This window comes from Solanum pennellii, chromosome 12, assembly GCF_001406875.1.
Source record: "Solanum pennellii chromosome 12, SPENNV200".
NCBI lineage: Eukaryota > Viridiplantae > Streptophyta > Magnoliopsida > Solanales > Solanaceae > Solanum > Solanum pennellii.
Window position 1 is genome coordinate 81,977,778 of NC_028648.1, and position 20,154 is coordinate 81,997,931.

The 20,154-nt window shown below is 35.7% G+C and overlaps 3 protein-coding genes across 5 annotated transcripts; all 3 read left to right on the forward strand.

Annotated features, from left to right (window-relative positions):
- The first annotated feature begins 286 nt into the window (after positions 1-286).
- LOC107007164 (pheophytinase, chloroplastic) lies at positions 287-3,837 on the forward strand. 2 transcript variants are annotated; one of them, XM_015205656.2, is made up of 7 exons: positions 287-471; positions 1,166-1,377; positions 1,870-2,014; positions 2,099-2,171; positions 2,742-2,888; positions 3,022-3,147; positions 3,463-3,837. In XM_015205656.2, exons 1-7 carry the CDS (start codon positions 302-304, stop codon positions 3,526-3,528), a joined length of 939 nt encoding a protein of 312 aa, XP_015061142.1. In that variant the 5' UTR covers positions 287-301; the 3' UTR covers positions 3,529-3,837. The 2 variants fall into 2 exon arrangements, with proteins under 2 accessions (XP_015061142.1, XP_015061143.1); XM_015205657.2 differs by having other exon boundaries at positions 358-499.
- A 1,564-nt stretch (positions 3,838-5,401) lies between these two features.
- LOC107007369 (signal peptide peptidase-like 5) lies at positions 5,402-13,515 on the forward strand. The gene is made up of 14 exons (XM_015205964.2): positions 5,402-5,613; positions 7,013-7,171; positions 7,358-7,469; positions 7,593-7,712; positions 8,373-8,524; positions 9,360-9,533; positions 10,246-10,280; positions 10,378-10,534; positions 10,762-10,815; positions 10,923-11,015; positions 11,915-12,057; positions 12,599-12,669; positions 13,001-13,084; positions 13,164-13,515. The coding sequence occupies exons 1-14, from the start codon at positions 5,473-5,475 to the stop codon at positions 13,265-13,267; spliced, it is 1,599 nt and encodes a 532-aa protein (XP_015061450.1). The 5' UTR covers positions 5,402-5,472; the 3' UTR covers positions 13,268-13,515.
- A 749-nt stretch (positions 13,516-14,264) lies between these two features.
- LOC107005216 (eukaryotic translation initiation factor 3 subunit H) lies at positions 14,265-19,854 on the forward strand. 2 transcript variants are annotated; one of them, XM_015203748.2, is made up of 12 exons: positions 14,265-14,389; positions 14,469-14,548; positions 15,965-16,081; positions 16,181-16,284; positions 16,730-16,796; positions 17,266-17,399; positions 17,490-17,538; positions 18,008-18,079; positions 18,176-18,277; positions 18,372-18,439; positions 18,722-18,874; positions 19,614-19,792. In XM_015203748.2, the coding sequence occupies exons 1-12, from the start codon at positions 14,380-14,382 to the stop codon at positions 19,669-19,671; spliced, it is 1,014 nt and encodes a 337-aa protein (XP_015059234.1). In that variant the 5' UTR covers positions 14,265-14,379; the 3' UTR covers positions 19,672-19,792. The 2 variants fall into 2 exon arrangements, with proteins under 2 accessions (XP_015059234.1, XP_015059232.1); XM_015203746.2 differs by having other exon boundaries at positions 14,320-14,389; positions 14,466-14,548; positions 19,614-19,854.
- Positions 19,855-20,154: the final 300 nt, after the last annotated feature.

Sequence of the window (20,154 nt, forward strand, 5' to 3'; positions counted from 1 at the left end):
GATCGATCAATGTACTTCTTTCTTACTAAAAGAGTGGAGTGGGACTAGTGACAGATTGAACATATAGTAATGCTAGATGGTGTAGTAGATGAAAAAAACTTTATGATTCATCATAAAGCTATTACCTTTCTATAACTCGAGCACATACGTTTCTGTTAAAAAATTTACATTCCCACTATGCTTGGAAAGTACTTGCAGATCAAGCTGTGGCTAATCAATTGAATGTTTCGAAATAATCAATATTTGGGAAGATTGTGAATGTTATCAAGACTATGACTATTTTGTTAGTTAAGATTTCTTAATGATATCATTTGGTGTATTGCCTGATTTTGCACTTTCCATCTTCAACTGTTTATATATTTGTTTTTGGTCCTGCAGTACGTGGAACTGGAAGGGCTATTCCATCCGATACCAGTATTGTGGCAACAGTGGCCCTGCGCTCGTTTTAGTCCATGGTTTTGGAGCAAACAGGTCAACATCAATCACATTTTGCTTATAGGTATTAATTTGCAAAACTACACCACAAATAGAATGTCCCTTCCTCTTTTGGTTCTTGAAGTTTTAATCACATAGTAGATCATAGAATTTGAATTTTAACATGTAGTTTATCTTTGACACGTTTTGTCCGTCTATATACCAATACCAAGAGTCTGTTATGCTATTTTGTTCGAACATACTTGAATGGAAACTATAGAATAATATGGAGAACTTCACGATCAATCTTGTTTTCTTTATTCAGTATAGAAGATCTTTCATCACTTGACCCAATTTGTGCTTGTAAAACTTACATCTTGCTGCCACAGGCTAACAGCGAAACTGGCATAAATGGTAATCCCTCCGTTTCAATTTGTTTGTGTGGTTTTGACTTGACACGGAGTTTAAAAAAGTAAAGAAGAATTTTTGAATCTTGTGGTCTTAAACATGCGGTGTGGAAAGTTAGAATTAACAAGTTGTCATAAAAGGAAAGAGGGAGTAAGAATTTCTTTATAGTTGCAAACAAGAAAACATTCACGTGTAGCTTATATTGCTGGCTGTTGATTGTTTTGGTTTCTTCATTTGAATGCAAGTTTCAACTTATTGGTACCGCGCACATAGATTATCTTTGTCACTTTGTCACTATTCGATTGTCTTTGAACCCACATTTGGAATGATCCTTTTCCCACAGTGATCACTGGAGAAAAAATATACCTGTACTTGCACAGTCACATCGGGTGTTCTCTATCGACCTTATTGGTTATGGCTATTCAGACAAACCAAATCCTCGTGAGCTTGGTGTAGAGAACTTTTATTCATTTGAAACATGGGGCAGCCAACTAAACGATTTTTGTAAGGATGTTATCGGAGATAAAGCCTTCTTCATTTGTAATTCCATTGGAGGTGACCTCTTCTCCTTCTGTTTCGTGTTATGAGCTTAAAGTTTATGTACTTATATTTTGGCAATAGATTCATTTCACATACTCATGAAATATTCCAATTGATTCTCAAAAATAAAAAATCATATTTTCGGCACTCGGAGTGAAAACAAAAGATTTGTTTTTTCTTTTTTTTTGACAAAAGAGTTTGCGCTATGGAAAATGGAAACAACCTCTTGCAGAAATGCAAGATAAGTTTGCCTACAATAGACCCTTGTGGTCCGGCCTTTCCCTGGACCCCACACATAGCGGGAGCTTAGTGCACCGGGCTGCCCTTTTTCTTGCTTTGGTGCCTTCATCTCTTGGAATTTTTTCTCTGGGTCACAGTGGCAAAGCGATTTCACGAGGGCATCATTTCCAATAGTTTTTTTAGGCCTATGTGCTTATTTCATGTTCTTTTTATTTATGTTATGTTATGTTTATAACCCGTAAAAGAACTTTCTGGCTTCCTCTGCAGGGCTTGTTGGTCTTCAGGCTGCCATTTTGGAACCACAACTCTGTAGAGGCATTCTTCTTTTAAATATATCTCTCCGAATGCTGCATATAACGAAACAGCCTTGGTTTGGTAGACCGCTGATTAAAGCATTTCAGAATTTATTGAGGTGAACTTCTTTATTTTATTATATCTAGAAGACTCGAACCTTCTGCTATCTGCAATGGACTCATATTAGGTGTTTTTGCCTCAGAAATACTGAACTCGGGAAATTCTTTTTCAAAAGTGTTGCTACTCCTAAAGCAGTGAAAAACATTCTGTGTCAGGTAAACAACACGTAGGACCCCGTGTCTGTAAACTTATTTTTGCTGAAGAAATTCAATGCTCAACTGTAAAAAATGTTGTGCCCCAATTGTTATTCTGGACATATAATTGTGGATTGCACATGATTATGCATAAGCTATTGAAAAGTTCACAGAATCTGACCTGTGGCGGAGCTAGGATTTTCACGAGGTTCAAATCATGAAGAAGTAAACACACCAAGAAGCCAAATGAGGTTCAACATCTACTATATATACATAAAAAATAATTTTAACCATGTATAAATTGTGTAATTTTTCGTCCAAGGGGCTATGGATGAGCCCCTTGGGCTCTACATAGCTCCGCCCCTGGATCTGACATCCAAAATTAAGTGACTTCCTACTGCTTATAACTTTAATTTCGGCATGGAGAAAATACCAGTAAAAAGACAATGATTTGGTAGACATTTTGAGGGAAAGACATCTAGTAAATCATAAGGATTTTATAGGATTTTGATGGCTTATCTCATATTTAGTTCATCTAGTATGCTGTATGATGATCGACTCCATAGCGACATCTGATAAATCTCTCTGCAGTGCTACTACGACACATCCCAGGTGACGGATGAGTTAGTACAGGCAATCCTTCTTCCAGGGCTTGAACCTGGTGCTGTCGATGTGTTTCTCGAGTTCATTTGCTATTCAGCGGGGCCTCTACCCGAAGAACTACTACCTCAAGTGAAGGTGATTCTCGAATTATTGCCTTTACTTCCCATACAACACTGTCTTATATTTTCTCATTTATGAAACAAAATCTTTTTATTTTGGAATTCCGCGGCCAAAATCAATGTTCTTCCACAAAATGTGCATTTTGCAGTGTCCTGTTCTGGTGGCATGGGGTGACAAGGATCCTTGGGAGCCAATCGAACTTGGTAAAGCCTATGGCAACTTTGATACAGTCGAAGATTTTGTCGTTCTCCCTAATGTTGGCCATTGTCCTCAGGTATTTCCTCCCTCTTTTTGTTCATTATCATTGCTTTCGTATTCGAAGGTAGATTCAAAATTTAAATTTGACAAGTTCAACCAATAAGATTTTTAGTACTATGCATTGAAACTTCAGTGGTTTGTTACATATCTTATCTATACTTCACGTAAAAAATATTGAGTTCAGTTGAACCTATTAGATAATGGCTCCATCGCCTCTGCATACTCAAAGTAGTTTAACATACAAAACAATAACGTTAAGAAAAGACGTTTCTTCAGAGTTTGCATTTCATCTTGGTGAGGTTGTTCGTCTCATCGTTGTGACATTTTGTAGGACGAGGCACCTCATCTTGTGAACCCACTGGTGGAATCATTTGTTGCCCGGCATGCCAACGTATGAGAGCTGAGTCGCGGTGAGCGTGTAGTCTTATTGTTTACATCAGAATACACGTATGGTTTCGCGTCGCTAGTCGAAAAAGACAGAAGAATGTACATGGGAGAACAAGAAAGAAAGGAAAAAAAGTGAAACAGTTTACTCTAATTCATGTGAAGGGACAATTCTTTATACCACCCCTTCTTTGCAGTATTTTAGCTACATAGACGGAAGGGTGGTCAGTTTGAACATGCGTCGTTGAAAAATTATTAAGTGTATATATAGAAAATAATATCATTTCGTATTAGTGAATATAATTTGGTGAAGTCGGACAAACTTCTCTTTTCTTTAGCCAAAAAAAATATTGTACTATGCTTATGCTTTCGTCTCAAACAAGTTGGAATCCATTATACGAAATTCATCATTTAAGCTCATCTCATATTGTCATCATAATTAATGAAATAAAAGTGATAGTGATATATGTTAAAATATTAAATTTTTGAGCCAAACTATTTAATTGAGAGAGAAATATTCAAAACACCACTAAATTTTGCGTGAATAATAATTTTGTCCTTTAATTATTTCACAGTTTTAAAAACACAACTTTACTTGACTAACTGAACTTAAATATGTCTCGATCTTATAATATAAGTGAAATACACCTCTAGATTTTCACCAAGTTTAGGGTGTTTTCGACACCTCTCTCGATTATTTATTAAGAATTACGTAACATACAAGAGTTTGAGACCACTTGTTGTGTCTTGCGGTAAATCGGGGGTGATCAGGGTTGTATCTAAGTATAGTTAGTTAAGTAGAGAGGCCTTTTTAAAGTTATCAATAATTCGAGTTGAAACTAATAATTTACGTCAAATTTAACATATTTTCAACGTTTCCAATCCTACCCCTGCCCCCTAACCCCCCCCCNGCACCTCATCTTGTGAACCCACTGGTGGAATCATTTGTTGCCCGGCATGCCAACGTATGAGAGCTGAGTCGCGGTGAGCGTGTAGTCTTATTGTTTACATCAGAATACACGTATGGTTTCGCGTTGCTAGTCGAAAAAGACAGAAGAATGTACATGGGAGAACAAGAAAGAAAGGAAAAAAAGTGAAACAGTTTACTCTAATTCATGTGAAGGGACAATTCTTTATACCACCCCTTCTTTGCAGTATTTTAGCTACATAGACGGAAGGGTGGTCAGTTTGAACATGCGTTGTTGAAAAATTATTAAGTGTATATATAGAAAATAATATCATTTCGTATTAGTGAATATAATTTGGTGAAGTCGGACAAACTTCTCTTTTCTTTAGCCAAAAAAAATATTGTACTATGCTTATGCTTTCGTCTCAAACAAGTTAGAATTCACTATACGAAATTCGTCATTTAAGCTCATCTCATATTGTCATCATAATTAATGAAATAAAAAAGTGATAGTGATATATGTTAAGATATTGAATTTTTGAGCCAAACTATTTAATTGAGAGAGAAATATTGAAAACACCAATAAATTTTGCGTGAATAATAATTGTCCTTCAATTATTTGACAGTTTTAAAAACACAACTTTATTTGACTAACTGAACTTAAATATGTCTCGATCTTATAATATAAGTGAAATACACCTCTAGATTTTCGCCAAGTTTAGGGTGTTTTCGACACCTCTCTCGATTATTTATTAAGAATTACGTGACATACAAGAGTTTGAGACCACTTGTTGTGTCTTGCGGTAAAGCGGGGGTGATCAGGGTTGTATCTAAGTATAGTTAGTTAAGTAGAGAGACGTTTTTAAAGTTATCAATAATTCGGAGTTGAAACTAATAATTTACGTCAAATTTAACGTATTTTCAACGTTTCCAATCCTACCCCTACCCCCCACTCCCTCAAAATTTCTTAGCAAAAATCAAAAACAGAAAGATTTACTTTTGAATCTCCAAAACCCTGTGCGGAGATAATCGGAGATCAGTAGATAAATCATGGCATTTTCATTCCGATTAATCGGAGTAAGCATTATCAGTTGTCTTCTTCTGTTATCATCAACCGCTACCGGCGATGATGATATCTCACGCGCCGCCCCTGCTAATGCATCGAGCTCCTGTAACAATCCTTATCGAATGGTAAGTTTAATGCAATTCATGTATTCAGAATCCTTCTGCTGTTAATTTTTAGCTAGTTACAGCATTTCTGTAATCTCTAGTTTCGCTAAAACGAAATTGTTGAATGTTGGAGTGAATTGGGTTGAAATTGAATTGAATGGATGTAGAGTGCTCATGTAGGGGCACTGACTAAGTTGGGAAAAAAGATCAATAATTTGGGGAAAAGATCAGTAATGAGAAGTTCTTCTTGAAACTTAGAGATAGAGCTGATAGGTATGTGAAAGATTGAATCTTTTTTCTCTAGTCTAGTTTTAGAATGTTTAGTTTTGCCGAAACCAATTACTGTGTATTGGAGTGAAATGGGTCCAAAATCCAAATAGAATGGAATGGATGTAGAGTATTCATGTAGCACTCTCCGACTAGCTTGGGGAAAAGATCATTAATTTGAGAAGAAGACTACTTTCTTCCCTAGTGGAGTAAGACCTGGAAGTGATGTTTGAAGCTTGAGGATTTATCCTTTGCACAATAGATGCTTTTGATTATAATCTATTTTTATTATTGACTCGACCCAAATAAAAAACCTTGATTTTTGACAAATCTAATCAGAGAAAAAGAACAAATTGGAACCACACTATCAGAACTTGTAAATGTCTAATAGAAGAAAGTAGAATTAGGCTTGCCGTGAAGTTAACAGAAAGAAAATCTGTATATGCTAAGCGGCAAGAACACATATAGACTGAATTAAGGAGTAAAAAGATGACCTGGCCATAGTAGATAGAAAACCCACATATTATAACATTTTACAGCTCGTATATGACATTACTAAAATGCCCTCAAACATAATTTAAATGACCTTAAGTACATGTGATGAACACACAATTTATACTCACTCTTTTATAATAGTAAAAGTGTGCATCTACTGGAGCCAGTATTAACAAAACTATCTTTACTTCATCCTAGTAAAAAAGTAGAAGGATCTTACTTAATCCAAGAAAAAATAGAAGAGCAGTACATGGAAGTTCTAGTGTGCATTCAATGGGAAAAGTAAAGATCTATGATAGGGAGATTAGTAACATGAGTTGTATGCATGTGAAAAAGGGAGTCATCATTTGTCTTTTGTTACATGACGTTCTTTTCATAGATCCTTCGAGCGAGAATGGATTGAGATGCAGTTGATCAGTTATTTGATTGTATTTCTGTAATTGCTTCTTGGTGATTTGGGAGTGTGAGGAAATTTGAGTTCTAACCAGTTGATGTCATGTCATCTTTCACAAGTTATAAGTTAATGATCAAGAGAAGATTGGGTCCTGTCTATTTTCTTGTTGGGACAAAGTATTCTTTGTTTTAAATCTGTTTTGGACCTGTGGAGACGTACTGAGTTACTTGTTTCATACCAAGTTGCTTCTATCCTTTTGTACAGGTTCTGGTGAAGTTATGGATTGATGGTGCTGAGCAAGAATCAATAGGTGGCTTAACTGCGGCATTTGGATCTCTTTTATCCACTGATACTAAAAACGCCCCTAGATTGCCTGCTACTTATACAAAACCCTTGAATGGCTGTTCCAGCTCCTCTTTTAAGGTATTTATTCGAGATTCGTGACAATGCCTTTATGCTTAGGTAATTATCCCCCATTTAAGGGGATTTTCAATTCGTCATCTGTCTTTTGGTTGCAATTTTTATTTTGACATATGCAGAAGGTTAACCTTTCTTTATCGTTTTGTTATACATTGCTTAATGCACAGATCTTGTTTTTCTTTGATCTAGTTATCAGGCTCCATTGCACTAGCTCTTCGCGGTCAATGTGATTTTCTAACGAAGGCTATGGTTGCACAAGCAGGAGGTGCTGCAGGGATTGTGCTGATAAATGATCAAGAAGGTTCATCCATAATTCATTATCATATCACTTTTTATTCTCTCTTAGTTTTTTACTTGTTACTTTTTGGTGATTATGTCTACCCGTTCTCTTCCGGAAATGACACTTTTTCCTGCTATTCTTTAGATCTTGTGGAGATGGCTTGTCCTAACGATTCTACAGTATCAAACGTAACAATTCCTGTTGTAACCATTTCAAAAGCCGGAGGAGATGTCATAGACAAGTATATCTCTGCTGGAAAGAAAGGTAAAGTCTTGGCCTCATTTATGTAACCTCCAGTTTCTGTCAAGGTTAACTTTCTGTTAATTCTAGTTCTGGTTTCCAAGGTATCTAGTATCTTAGGATATCACTAATACTTTCTTATAGTACATGCATCGTTTCCATGCTTTCAATTTATGCTTTCAATTTTCTATGTAATCTGCTGTATGTTCTTGTGTTTCTGGATAATGTAATGTTTTTAAAAAAGGTGTTCAACTCATGTCCTTTCCTCAGGATTTGATATGATTCATATTTTGTATGATACATGCATAGCTTTGCAGGAAAGATATGATAAGGTCTTTTTACTGTTTACATGTGCGCCTTCGACATTGATGAAATGCAAGTAAGTATGGTGCACTTCATTAGAGCTCCATATCTCAAATCTAAGGCATGTTAAACTCCCGTTAAGTTTGAGCTATGAAGCTCTTGTAAATTGTGAGATGTAGTTCCACGGCATGGTATATAATTTAATCTTCAAATATCATTGCTCACTGATGACAATGTCCATTTAAAACATTGCAGTGGTTCTCTAGATAATCTGTCCATTGTGCATTTCTTGTCATCCTTGTTTTGATATTCTTATCTCTTGCTGTTCCTGCTTGTATTGTGGAAGAATTAACATGATGAGCACATTTACTCTTAATGCAGTGGAGATTATGTTTTATTCGCCAGATCGGCCCATTGTGGACTACTCAGCAATGTTCATATGGATGATGGCTGTTGGCACAATATTTTGTGCATCCTTTTGGTCGGAGTTCACTACATCTAAGGAAAACAATATCAATGAACAGTCACCAGAGGTTCCAAAAATAGCATCCTGATATATCTTGGCGTTTAATATATATAGCCTCTTATGTTCTTATAGAATTAATTAGCGATGTTCTGCTTGTTTTGATCAACTTTTTGTACTGTATCCTGAAGTTGATATCTTAGTTTTACGTTGCTGCACTATGTTAGATTTTGGAGTAGTACACTTGAGAATAGATGTAGTCCTTCAAAAGTTCATCTATCTGGTTCTGTAACATATAGATTCGGATATGGATTCCGCTGGTAGGGAATTTAGATTGCAACTTAGCTGAACCACGGAGAATTGTTAGGGCATGAATAGATGAGGAGGAAAAGATATTAAACAATCCTTTTAGGAAGAGAAAGTTCTAGGATTTTATATGTCATCTAAGCTAGAGGATGAATGAATATTTTGCATTATGGGTATGGTCCGTTAAGGGAGAGGTATCAGGAGCAGAGTGCTGCTTAAGGTAGATTAGCTATGCTTCTTTGACATGATTTTGAAAGCTAAAAGTTCTTTTCTGTTGAAGGAAAAGGTAATAATGTAGATGGTAACTTCACAGTACGGCAATGATACAGACTTCTTGGTCACTTTTCTTAATTTAGTGCATCTACCTTGTAACATAGCTGTGGAGCAGGTGCTTCATTTTTTATTTTCAGTTTAGAGTTGATTTTTATCATAGAATGTTAATGCCAACTCATCCTGATTTATATTTCTTATTTTGTTCCTCTTTTTGTTTCCCTTATTCTTTTTTGCTTGGAGTCAAAAGATTCGGATAAATCACATTTAGTTTAAATGATTAATGGCCGTCATATCGAGTTTATGTGTTCTAATGTTCTCATTTTTAGGTGATTGCTGGAGGTTCCAGGGAAGAAGATGACAAGGAAATTCTAAATATCACTACAAAGAGTGCTTTTGTATTTGTCATCACAGCGTCTACGTTTCTGTTGCTACTTTACTTTTTCATGTCTTCTTGGTTTGTCTGGCTGCTGATAATACTTTTCTCTATTGGTGGAGTTGAGGTATTCAAATAATTCTCTACTTTTGACTTAATCACTAAGCCAAGATAACTTGTTTCGAACTTGTCAGACAAAACCTTCTCATTTCATACACTGCATTACTCTCTGTTCACGGTGCTACTCGTTGACAGATTATTAGCCATCTACTTTGTACAAAAAGGAAGCATGATGATAAGCAAAGATGATCCATCCACGAATTAATCACAACCAAACAAGCCTTTCAAAACAACTTGAAACCAAAAATTGTTCACAAATTGTCTCAAACTGTCAAATCAAACAGAAACTTATTAATAACCCACAAATGGGACCCCATACTAAACCTTCAATCTCAATCTGTGTTCCCCAAATGACCCACTAATTATACCTTTCAGCTCATTGCCTTATTAGTAGGCTGTGCCATTACCATTTATATTGTAATCAACTGAATGTATCAACTGTTAGAATATTCATTTTGCTTGGTAAGACAAAATGATCTATTTTCTACATGAGCTCATAAAAAGATTTTAATGAAATTTTGTGCTTAATGCATTTTCTTGGTGGTTCTACCTGCTTTGTTCTTTAGAAGTGTTACCCTTCCCAGTTCTAGAAATATTGAAGTTTATGGGCACGTATTGAGCATTTATGCATCTTGTTTGAGCTGGACTTAGGTTTCTTTTTCTGTTTGATTGACATTGTCTCTACTTATTGACTTGGTGTTTAATTGTTTCCTTCTCAGGGAATGCATAGCTGTATAATATCCCTGGTATCGAGGTATAATATTTCCAAGAGCAATTGTCTGCCTGTCAGATTAATGTGGTTTAGATTTCTAATTACCTTTCTACTTTGTTTCAAACAAAACTGCGAGTAGCAAATGTAAAGGTTGTGGAAGGAAGAAGTTGAATTTGCCGCTTCTTGGGGAGATTTCTATTCTTTCTCTTGTGGTATTGATATTATGTGTGGCATTTGCAATATCCTGGGTTGCAACTAGGAAAGCATCATACTCTTGGATCGGCCAAGATATTCTGGTAAGCTTATTAGTAATATTCGTCCTCAAAAATTGCACTTGTTTGCATAATGGAATCGAAAAACTTTTTTATACTTTGACATGTATGTTCTAAAATGAACTGGGTAATAATCTCCTCGAGCCAGTTTGTTATTCTCTGATGAATATGCATCATATTCGCTTGGACTTTTTCTTCTTCAATGTTTTCACTTTCAACATGGTTAGAATTAAAGAACTTTCTTGTTTCAGGGAATCTGTTTGATGATAACTGTTCTGCAGTTGGCTCAGTTGCCTAATATAAAGGTCTGTAGATACTTCTGTGGATTCTCCCGTGAGAGGAGTTGATAGCTTTATTTGCTTCGTCATGGTTACCGTTCAAATTTTATTTGATGATCACTATTTTACTTTAGGTTGCTACGGTGCTTCTGTGTTGTGCATTTCTATACGACATCTTTTGGGTTTTCCTTTCGCCTGCTATATTCCATGACAGTGTAATGATTGCAGTAAGTTCTCTGTTTAGCTACATCTATCTCTCTGTACTGTTCATGCAGACTTCTTGTATTGTATGAGCTGCCAATATTAATCTTTCAGTGCCTATTTAGCAAAAAAATTCGCTTTATGTTGAAATGTTCAATTGTGCAGTAACTATTAAATTGTTTTAGAATTTATGAAGGGTATAACCGTTCTATCTCTTAGGCTATATAAGGATTTTCTAATATGATAACATAAGCTTCGCCTTTAGATTGTAGAACATGAGCATGCTCATATGTAACAATGATTTTTTTATAAGGTATTTTACTCTAAAGAACAATACACTTGCTAGGGCTGGCGAGGAGCAAAAAATCTACTATAGTTCTGTTGAAATAAATTTAATTGAATGAGGAAAATAATATGATTCAAAAGATTTGAGGAGTACTGAGGGTAGCATGAAAACATGCTAGGGATAAACTTGAACAGAAGATACATCAAACTTCTTAGTCTGACACTGGAGGGTCTCAAGAACACAGTAATCGAGAATTAAACTGAAGACTCATTGAAAATTCTCTTTAGTCGATGTGAACTGTAGACATTTCACTGAAATGAAACTAAAACATTTGATGGTTTTGCACATGGATGAACTGATGATATTTGTGAAGCTTCTGCAGAATAGTTTAGATCATATAGATGTATCTTGGGGAGCTTAGATGGTGCGCCTATGATATTTACATCTGATGGTTCAAAAGTTACTTTGCGTCTTTTGGCTGTATGGCAGTAGCAGTTTGGTTTAATTGTTTAATGGTTTCTTGAATAAGCTGGAGTAATACATGATTCTTGTCCATCATTATCACGATAAGTTGATTTAGCTCTTCTAACCAACATTAAATATTTCACTGATATCTTCTTGAGTTCGTTCCTTTAATAGGTTGCCCGCGGTGACAAAGCTGGCGGAGAATCCATTCCAATGCTTCTGAGAATTCCTCGAGTATCAGATCCTTACGGTGGCTATGATATGATTGGTTTTGGGGATATTCTGTTTCCTGGTTTGCTGGTTTGTTTTGCTTTCAGGTATCCCTTTGTTCTTCAGCCATCTTGCAAGCAAAAAAATGTTAGCCTTCCCCAAAAAGTAAAAAAGAACTAAGCACATTGTCTAAGGTGAAACAAGAAGATTCTTCAATGTGCGGTTGTTCTCAACCTTATCCCTTCGAGGGCATTCAGATTCTACATGTCTATAGATAGAGAGAACAAAAATTGAATTGTAGTCAGAGTCTTTGTATTTGCCCATCTATGTTACCATACAGTTTCTTTTAGTTGCCAAATATCTTCAAGTATCTTGGTTACTTTAGCAGAAAATGGTTCCTATGACTGATAAAAATTCAGAAATCAATGTTGGGGAAATTATTGTATATAGAGCGGAGGATGTTTTCAACTCTATGGTTGCTCTATCAATGAGTTGACTACCTTTTCCCCCTTTTTTTTTACGGAATGCAGATCATTTGTAGTTTCCTTTTCATCCCGTTTCTCATTTGATGGATTCACTTCCTTTCTAGAAAAGCAAGTGGAATGGGAAGCTCCGGTTGATCCTCTTCTCAATCCTTTTTTTTTGCAGATTTGACAAAGCTAGAAAGAAGAATGTACTAAATGGATACTACATCTGGATGGTAGTTGGTTATGGAATTGGTCAGTACTTTGCGAAATTATTAGTTGTCATCTTCTTTTAGCTACTTGTTTTTTCCAGCACCGGTGCCTTTGAGTAAATGATGTTACTTGTTTGAGAACAATAACAGGTAAAGATACTCAGAAATGCCTAAAAAACGTTCATGAAGCATAAACTGCTGTCTTAAAGCACATTGTAAACAACAATAACAAAATCAAAATCAAAATCAAAATCGTTGTTCATGAGCAGAAATAATGAAATCTGTCGTACTTTTTTCTTTTTTTCCTGCTTTCCGTTCCTCCCCCAAGTTCTCACTTCAATCTCCTCTTCCAAATCAACTTAAAATTTTTGCAGGTCTTTTATTCACATACTTGGGGATGTACCTAATGAACGGTCATGGTCAACCTGCTCTTCTATATCTTGTGCCCTGCACGCTAGGTATGACAGTTTGAAAACCTCTTAAACCAAAGTTTCTGACTGGTATTCGTATATCATTCATTGACGTTTTAATCTTTAGGAGTTTATGTGTTGCTGGGATTGCTGAGAGGCGAACTTAAAGACCTATGGTACTATGATAGCGAATCAACAAGAGTTGCAGACTCACTATTGGAAGATGCCTGATAGATGGGAGAAATATTAAATCTACAAACACAAGCTATTGGTGTATAAACTGTTCATAGAATTTAAGTTCCAGGAAGTTCATGGCTGTGTTGCATATGTATATTTTCCGTTCGCGACAGTGATTTGTCTTTCACCTTCAATTTCCACTGCAGCTATTCTTGATCAGTATGTAAACATTACAGTAATCATACAAAAAGGAGTTCTAATGAATCAGTTTTAGTAATCACATTTCCCCCTATTGTTCTGCATATCATTTGTTTGTACCTTTTGAGTCTTGAAGGCATTTGGCTTAAGATGGTGATCTGTTTCTAATTCTTTTGTTGTTGCAAGTTTAGCTGGGTTTTTTTTTCTCTGATTCCCACCGGTCTCCGACTCCCACATTGGTGCCCGACTAAATCACGATTGGCGCTGGAAAGTCCCACATCGGGGGAAAACTCTCCCTAGCAAAGGCGACTCCGTACTCAAGGGGCTCAAACTCGAGACCTCTTGTTAAAGATGAAGGAGTACTTCAGACAAATACATCTAAAATTTGACTTGTTAGAACCTAACTTCAAAACAATGCGATGGCAAGCAAAGTTATTAGTTATCAGTTTGAAGACATGTTAAACCATAAGAACCATTAAAATATCAATTTATTAGTTATTGATATTGATTTTTTGTCGGTCTGGTCATCGATTTTATCATTAAGATTTCACATGAAAAATTTTCTTCAATGAAAACTTAGAAATAATGTGAATTATGAAATGAACCGAACTCATGAGTTAGTAGATTGTATTTTTGCTTAAAAGCAAACACCTGTTGATAAATCGAACTCGTGAGTTAGTAGATTATATTTTTGCTTAATAGCAAACACCAACACCGTGAAAAATTTTATAGCGAAGGATATAATTGTAATTTATTATCAAATTATCAGTTAACCAGTTAAAAAAATAAAAACGTTATCGATTTCGGTTCGATTTTGAAACCGGTAATTCTTACTATTAGGCCCAATATATGTGACTCCCAATGGTTTGGCCCATATATAAAAATCCCTCTCTCCTCTCTTCTTCACCCTCTTCAGCGTTTCAGCACAGTGATTTCTCTGCCTGCAGAGAGAACTTTCCGATTCAATCATGGCGAACGGTATGTAAATTCTCTTTACTTTTGAGTATTTGTACATAATCATTATCGGTAATTGATCTTCCAATGCTTGTTGCAGCAGTACCGAGATCATTTTTGCAAGTTGCAGCTAAAGAAGAAGAAGCTGCACCGCCGTTGCGACTCGTTCAGATTGAAGGACTGGTATACTTTCTCTCTACAGCTAAATTATTTAGTTTATTATCGAATTACGATGATATAGTATATGCCTTTTCTCTCCTTGATTGCACTTGTTAGGAGGAGGACATTGTGCATGAGGAAAACAGTTTAGCTACATATAAAAAATATAGGCCTTTTTAATTGTTTGTATAAGCTAAAAGTAGAATGTTTAATTGAGCTGAGTGAGTTGAGTTGGTATTGGATAAAGTCATGCATGTGTACAGTTATGTAATGATAGACTTGTGAGACTTTATGATTGTAATTTGGTTTGTTCTTCACCTTCTCTGATTTGGCCGAGTAAACGGAGTATAGGAACTTATCTCACAAGTTACTATTAGCTTTTTATTTAAGTTTTTTATTGCAAAAAACACTACTTGCGGATTTTGCAAAGAAGAAAATACGTTGGAAGTGTATAATTCATATAGTCGATACCAACTAGTTGGGATAAGGGTTAGTTCTTGTTGTTAAGATTATATTACCTACTAGTGTTTGTTCACTTTTACACTAGTTGGGATTGATTCAGCTTAAAATTCAAATTGTCAAGTATTGGAATGAAACAAGTCCAAATGGAGCTGGTGGAGTTGGAGTATTCATCATATAGTGGACCTGAACTGGTTTTGGATTGAGGCATACTTTTTATTGTTGTTGCTTATTTCACACAACGATTGTTGTAACACTGTAATTTTCTGATTTGGACCAACTTCCCATCTTCTCATTTTGGATGGGGACATTGCCATCTATCTCTTTGATCTAAATCTAATATTAATTAGTTCTTTCATAAACGAAAAGTTAATATTAGTCAATCCCTTTAATCTAGGATTGCAATGTGGTTTTTGACTTAACTGAATTGAACTCAATTAATTTATTATGTTGGTACAAAGTAATTAATTGTGTGATTGAAGCAATTCAAAGAAATTATGGCTATGAGATGACCCTAGCCTATGATGGATGAAGACCTTTCATTTTGGCTCTGTAGGGCTACCCTATGGTATGGGCTTGGGCCTGGTTAGGCTCTTCTTGTAGGAAACCCAACCTTTTTGTTAAGAAAACTCTGTAAGAAACATATTAGCTAATATATTCTATTAGGTCTCTTATATAGATGGCGACTTATATGAGTTAAGAGGAATGTATATTTAATCTTTAATATACTCCCTTATCCTAAATGATTGTCAGCTTTGAAGTAAATGATTTCCCACGATGTATTGGAATATATTTTTTTTATCATTAATGTACATCCTCATCCTAAATGATTGCCTATGATGTGTTGTATCAACAATTTTAAAAGATAGCAGATGGTCCTAGGAAGATAGACGTGGAAAAAAAACTATTGTATTTTAATGGTGTATAAGTATGTGTATAGACGTACATGCATAATTTCTTGAGGTAACTTTTGTGCAACAGGTCATTCTGAAAATAATAAAGCATTGTAAGGAGTTTTCCCCAGCTTTGGTCACTGGGCAACTTCTTGGGTTGGATGTCGGAAGTGTTCTTGAAGTCACAAACTGTTTTCCATTTCCGGTATGTTGACTTCTAGCATTTCTTGCTTATTATTTATCCAAAACTTGTTGTTTCAGATTCATAAATGAGTAGACGTCTTCTTAAAATATTTTTTTTCAGGTTCGTGAAGAGGATGAGGAGATCGAGGCTGAGGGCGCTAATTATCAGCTTGAAATGATGAGATGCCTAAGGGAGGTTAACGTTGACAACAACACCGTTGGTTGGTACGCATACTTTCCTGTTTGACTACATCAGAGACAATTATGTATTTGCTGTACATAAGAAGTGTTGAACCTGAGGTCCGTGTGGACTTGAACATTGGTTTTTTGATTTGTGTTTGGCATTTTGTTTGTGTTGATCAGTTTCTATGTGTTGGGGATTTTGTGGTCTATGTGTACTGTGTTGATAAAAGAATGTTGCTGGATTGATTATTTTTTTGGACTGTGATGACTGATTGCAGTTAGTTTTTTGAGTTAAGTGAGCAGTTCTTCCTTTCTTTTTCTGGATTATGTTGACTAACTGATGACTGATTCGTGTTAGACATTTTGACATTTCTTTTTGTGGTTTTGTTAAACTCGGAATCATATTGCCACTTCTGTCCTTGTAAATTGTAATATGGGTATTGGTAATGAGCTGAACTATGAACTTTTGGTTGGTATTGTATTACAGGTATCAATCGACTTTATTTGGTTCGTTTCAAACTGTTGAATTGATAGAGACCTTCATGAATTACCAGGTATACTCTTCATTTATGATTCTGTCCATCTCCATCTCTCATCTTTGGATTGAAATCGCTTGTATTGGTAATAGAGTTACACTTGTTTTGGTTCACGTGGTAATAACCTGCACCCGAGAAGTGCAACACAGAGTATTTTATCTCTTGAGCTTGAGCTAAATTAGTCACTGTCAAAATCAACTCCTACCAGCAGCTTGACCAGAACATCAATGGATGTTTTCAAACTGAATGACATTTGTGTTTTAATTTCTTCTGGCTTGTTTGTCTTGTATTTGCTCTGTCCAACAAGATAAATTTTATTATCATTGATGATTTCATGAACGGAACAACTCAATTCTGTAAAAAGTTACTTCTCTTCTAGAATTTTCTTATGTTCTTGCTTGATAAGTTGCTATTTGATTGTCTCAGACTCAGTTGTTTATGTGGATAATCTCTTTTACTTTAACCCGATGGCTTCTTGTGACTGCAGGAGAATATTAAACGTTGTGTTTGCATCATCTATGATCCTTCAAGATCCAACCAAGGTGTCTTAGCATTGAAGGCCTTAAAGCTTTCTGATTCTTTCATGGAACTCTATAGGAGTAATAACTTTACTGGAGAGAAGTATGTGCATTCTTGCATTCTCCTTTCCCCAAGGATAATTCTTTTGGGCATAACAAACTTATTCTATTGCTGATGTTGGTTTATTTCTAGGTTGAGGGAAAAGAATCTTTCATGGGTCGACATCTTCGAAGAGATACCAGTATGCTTTCTTATCCACATCACTTTTCTCTCACTTTCATTATCATGTGCAGCTGTTGTCTTTGAATGAGTAAATTTTTTCAGCAATGCAATTTATTGATTGCCATTCTGCGTTTGTATTAGTTCGAAAATCAGCTGCTTGAGATGTGTTTCTTATTATTTCCCCCTTTTGCCCAGCGAAGGCATTCTTGACTTCTTTTGTTGGAGTACTGTTTTAATGTAAACTCAATATCTGATGTATATTTTTTCTTCACACTCATTGATAAGATAAGTTTAAGATTCTTTGATTAATACCCTTATGTTTAAGATTCTTTGATTAATACCATTAAGGGGTATTACTATCTTGGTTTTAGTCAGTCAACATGGTAACTTCAGATAAGTTATGTTCATAGTTTCTAGAGAGAGAAAAGTTGTACAAAGAAAGTTCGCTTCATTTTCTCACATTTTAATTTTGCCATTCTTTTGTACAGATTAAAGTTTCAAACTCGGCTCTCATAAGTGCCTTTATGACTGAACTTGAACCTGATACACCTGTAACTCAGGTATCTTACTATTTTTTCTTTTGGGGGAGAATTCTCGAATGATCAGATATAGCCGGACAAACTAATTGAGTGGTTTTCTTTTCCCCTATGTGTCAGTGTGATTATGAGCGCCTACAATTGTCAACCAATCCATACTTGGAAAGGAATGTTGAATTTTTGATTGAGTGTATGGATGACTTGTCAATGGAGCAGCAAAAGGTTAGTCCTTCTCTTTGTGGGTCAATCTTTCCCTTTCTGGGGAGTGTGTTATATGCTTGGATGTTCAGTTGCTAACATTACCACCTGTTTGCAGTTCCAATTTTACTATCGGAACCTTTCCCGTCAACAAGCTCAGCAGCAAGCTTGGCTTCAAAAGAGGAGGTATTCTTCTTCTTTCTTTGGAGATATTTTCAAGTGCTTGATCACCTAGACATAATAGTCTATATGATAAGCTTACATGATTTATTTATTTATTTGGTGGTGGGGAGGAGGAATCCATTACGAGTTGTGTCAGCTTGATAGTTGAGTATGCTAATTAGAAGTTTCAGATTTCGAATGTCTTGGCTGTGGTGTGAATGATGCATACCTGGTGAAATCTGCATCAAATGTTTATTTTCTAGAGGTCCTTTCTCATTGATATTTGTTCCGGATTTTTCTCTGTAGGGCTGACAACATGGCACGTAAAGCTGCTGGAGAAGAGCCACTGCCGGAGGAGGATCCTTCTAATCCTGCCTTTAAGCCAATCCCAGAACCCTCACGATTGGACAGCTTTCTCATAACTAATCAAATAGCAAACTACTGCAACCAGATTAACGGGTGAGTTACAGTCTAAAAGTGATGTCCATTGTTCACATGCATGTTTGCAAGCATTGCAGATAGATATTGTTCAACTGAGGGAAACACAGCCACTCCTGAACATAGTCAAATTTTCAACATGCCCAGTCTTTTGAAGTGGTCCTAACATTCTAAAGTACAAAAAAGATTTGAACTGCTTCTACTAAGAGTAAAATATTGAGGAATTACCCTATGCCAAATCAAAAAAAGAAAATCAAAAGCAAGGAGAAGAAGAAGAAAGATTGAGCCCTTTTTCGTTTCTATATGATTTCATTTGTTTTAGCATTTCCTTGAGACATAACTCTAACCTCAGTACTATGTGATGGCCTCATAAGGATCTGGACTTACTAGGTATGCTATCTATTTGGTGTTTTGCTAGTAGCTGAGAAAAAATCACGATAAATTGGTAATGCGCACTCAAGGGTGTGTTCAAGCAGTCAATGAAGTAGGTGTAGAGGGAACCAAAAAATTAGGTGATTAAGTTAACCCTGTACTTGTGCTAGCGGGAAGTATCCAGTATCTCGTGAGATAGTCGAGGTGCACACAAGTACTTTCCTTGTGTTGGTTTGTTTAGGTTTATGTCATTTTCGTTTGTTCAACGTGCCTAGGCAAATGTCACTTGGTTGTCATTCTCCTCGTGTTTATTAGAAAGTATTCCGTATGCATGAGTAGGACCTAATCGCGTTGTTTTCGAGCTAAACTGTTTGTGTATTGCTTGCAGTGTTGCTGGACAGAGCTTCAGTAGACTCTATCTGATGAAGGCTCTTCAAGAGAACTGAAGAAATCTATGGAGTAATAGACCAATTTTGTACTTTTCCATTTTGTGTCAGTTTTTACACACTTTTGAGTTGATATATGAAAAGAATGAATTCCTCTGTGTATGCAAATGATTCCAGATGATACATAAATGTCCTCAACTCTGTTTTCGAAGTTTCAACTACACACCTAAATTTTGCGGAAAATTTATGCTTTCTCGTTAACAAAATATTTCGTATCATTTCATAAATGGCGTTTGAAGAGGGTGGGGTATATGATATATCCTATCTCGTGAAGGTATAGAGATAACTTTCTGTCAAAAATTTAAGGGGAAAATATATGATTAAAAAATTAAACATTCTTCGAATCCCTTTTGTTGCTTCTCTCATGACAAATGATTTAATATTTTATATATGAGTTCAAGTTGTATAAGCAATTCTTTATTCTAATTATGTACATATTAAATTGATTTAATTGTTCCACCAAAGTAGTTTTGCCCATGTTCG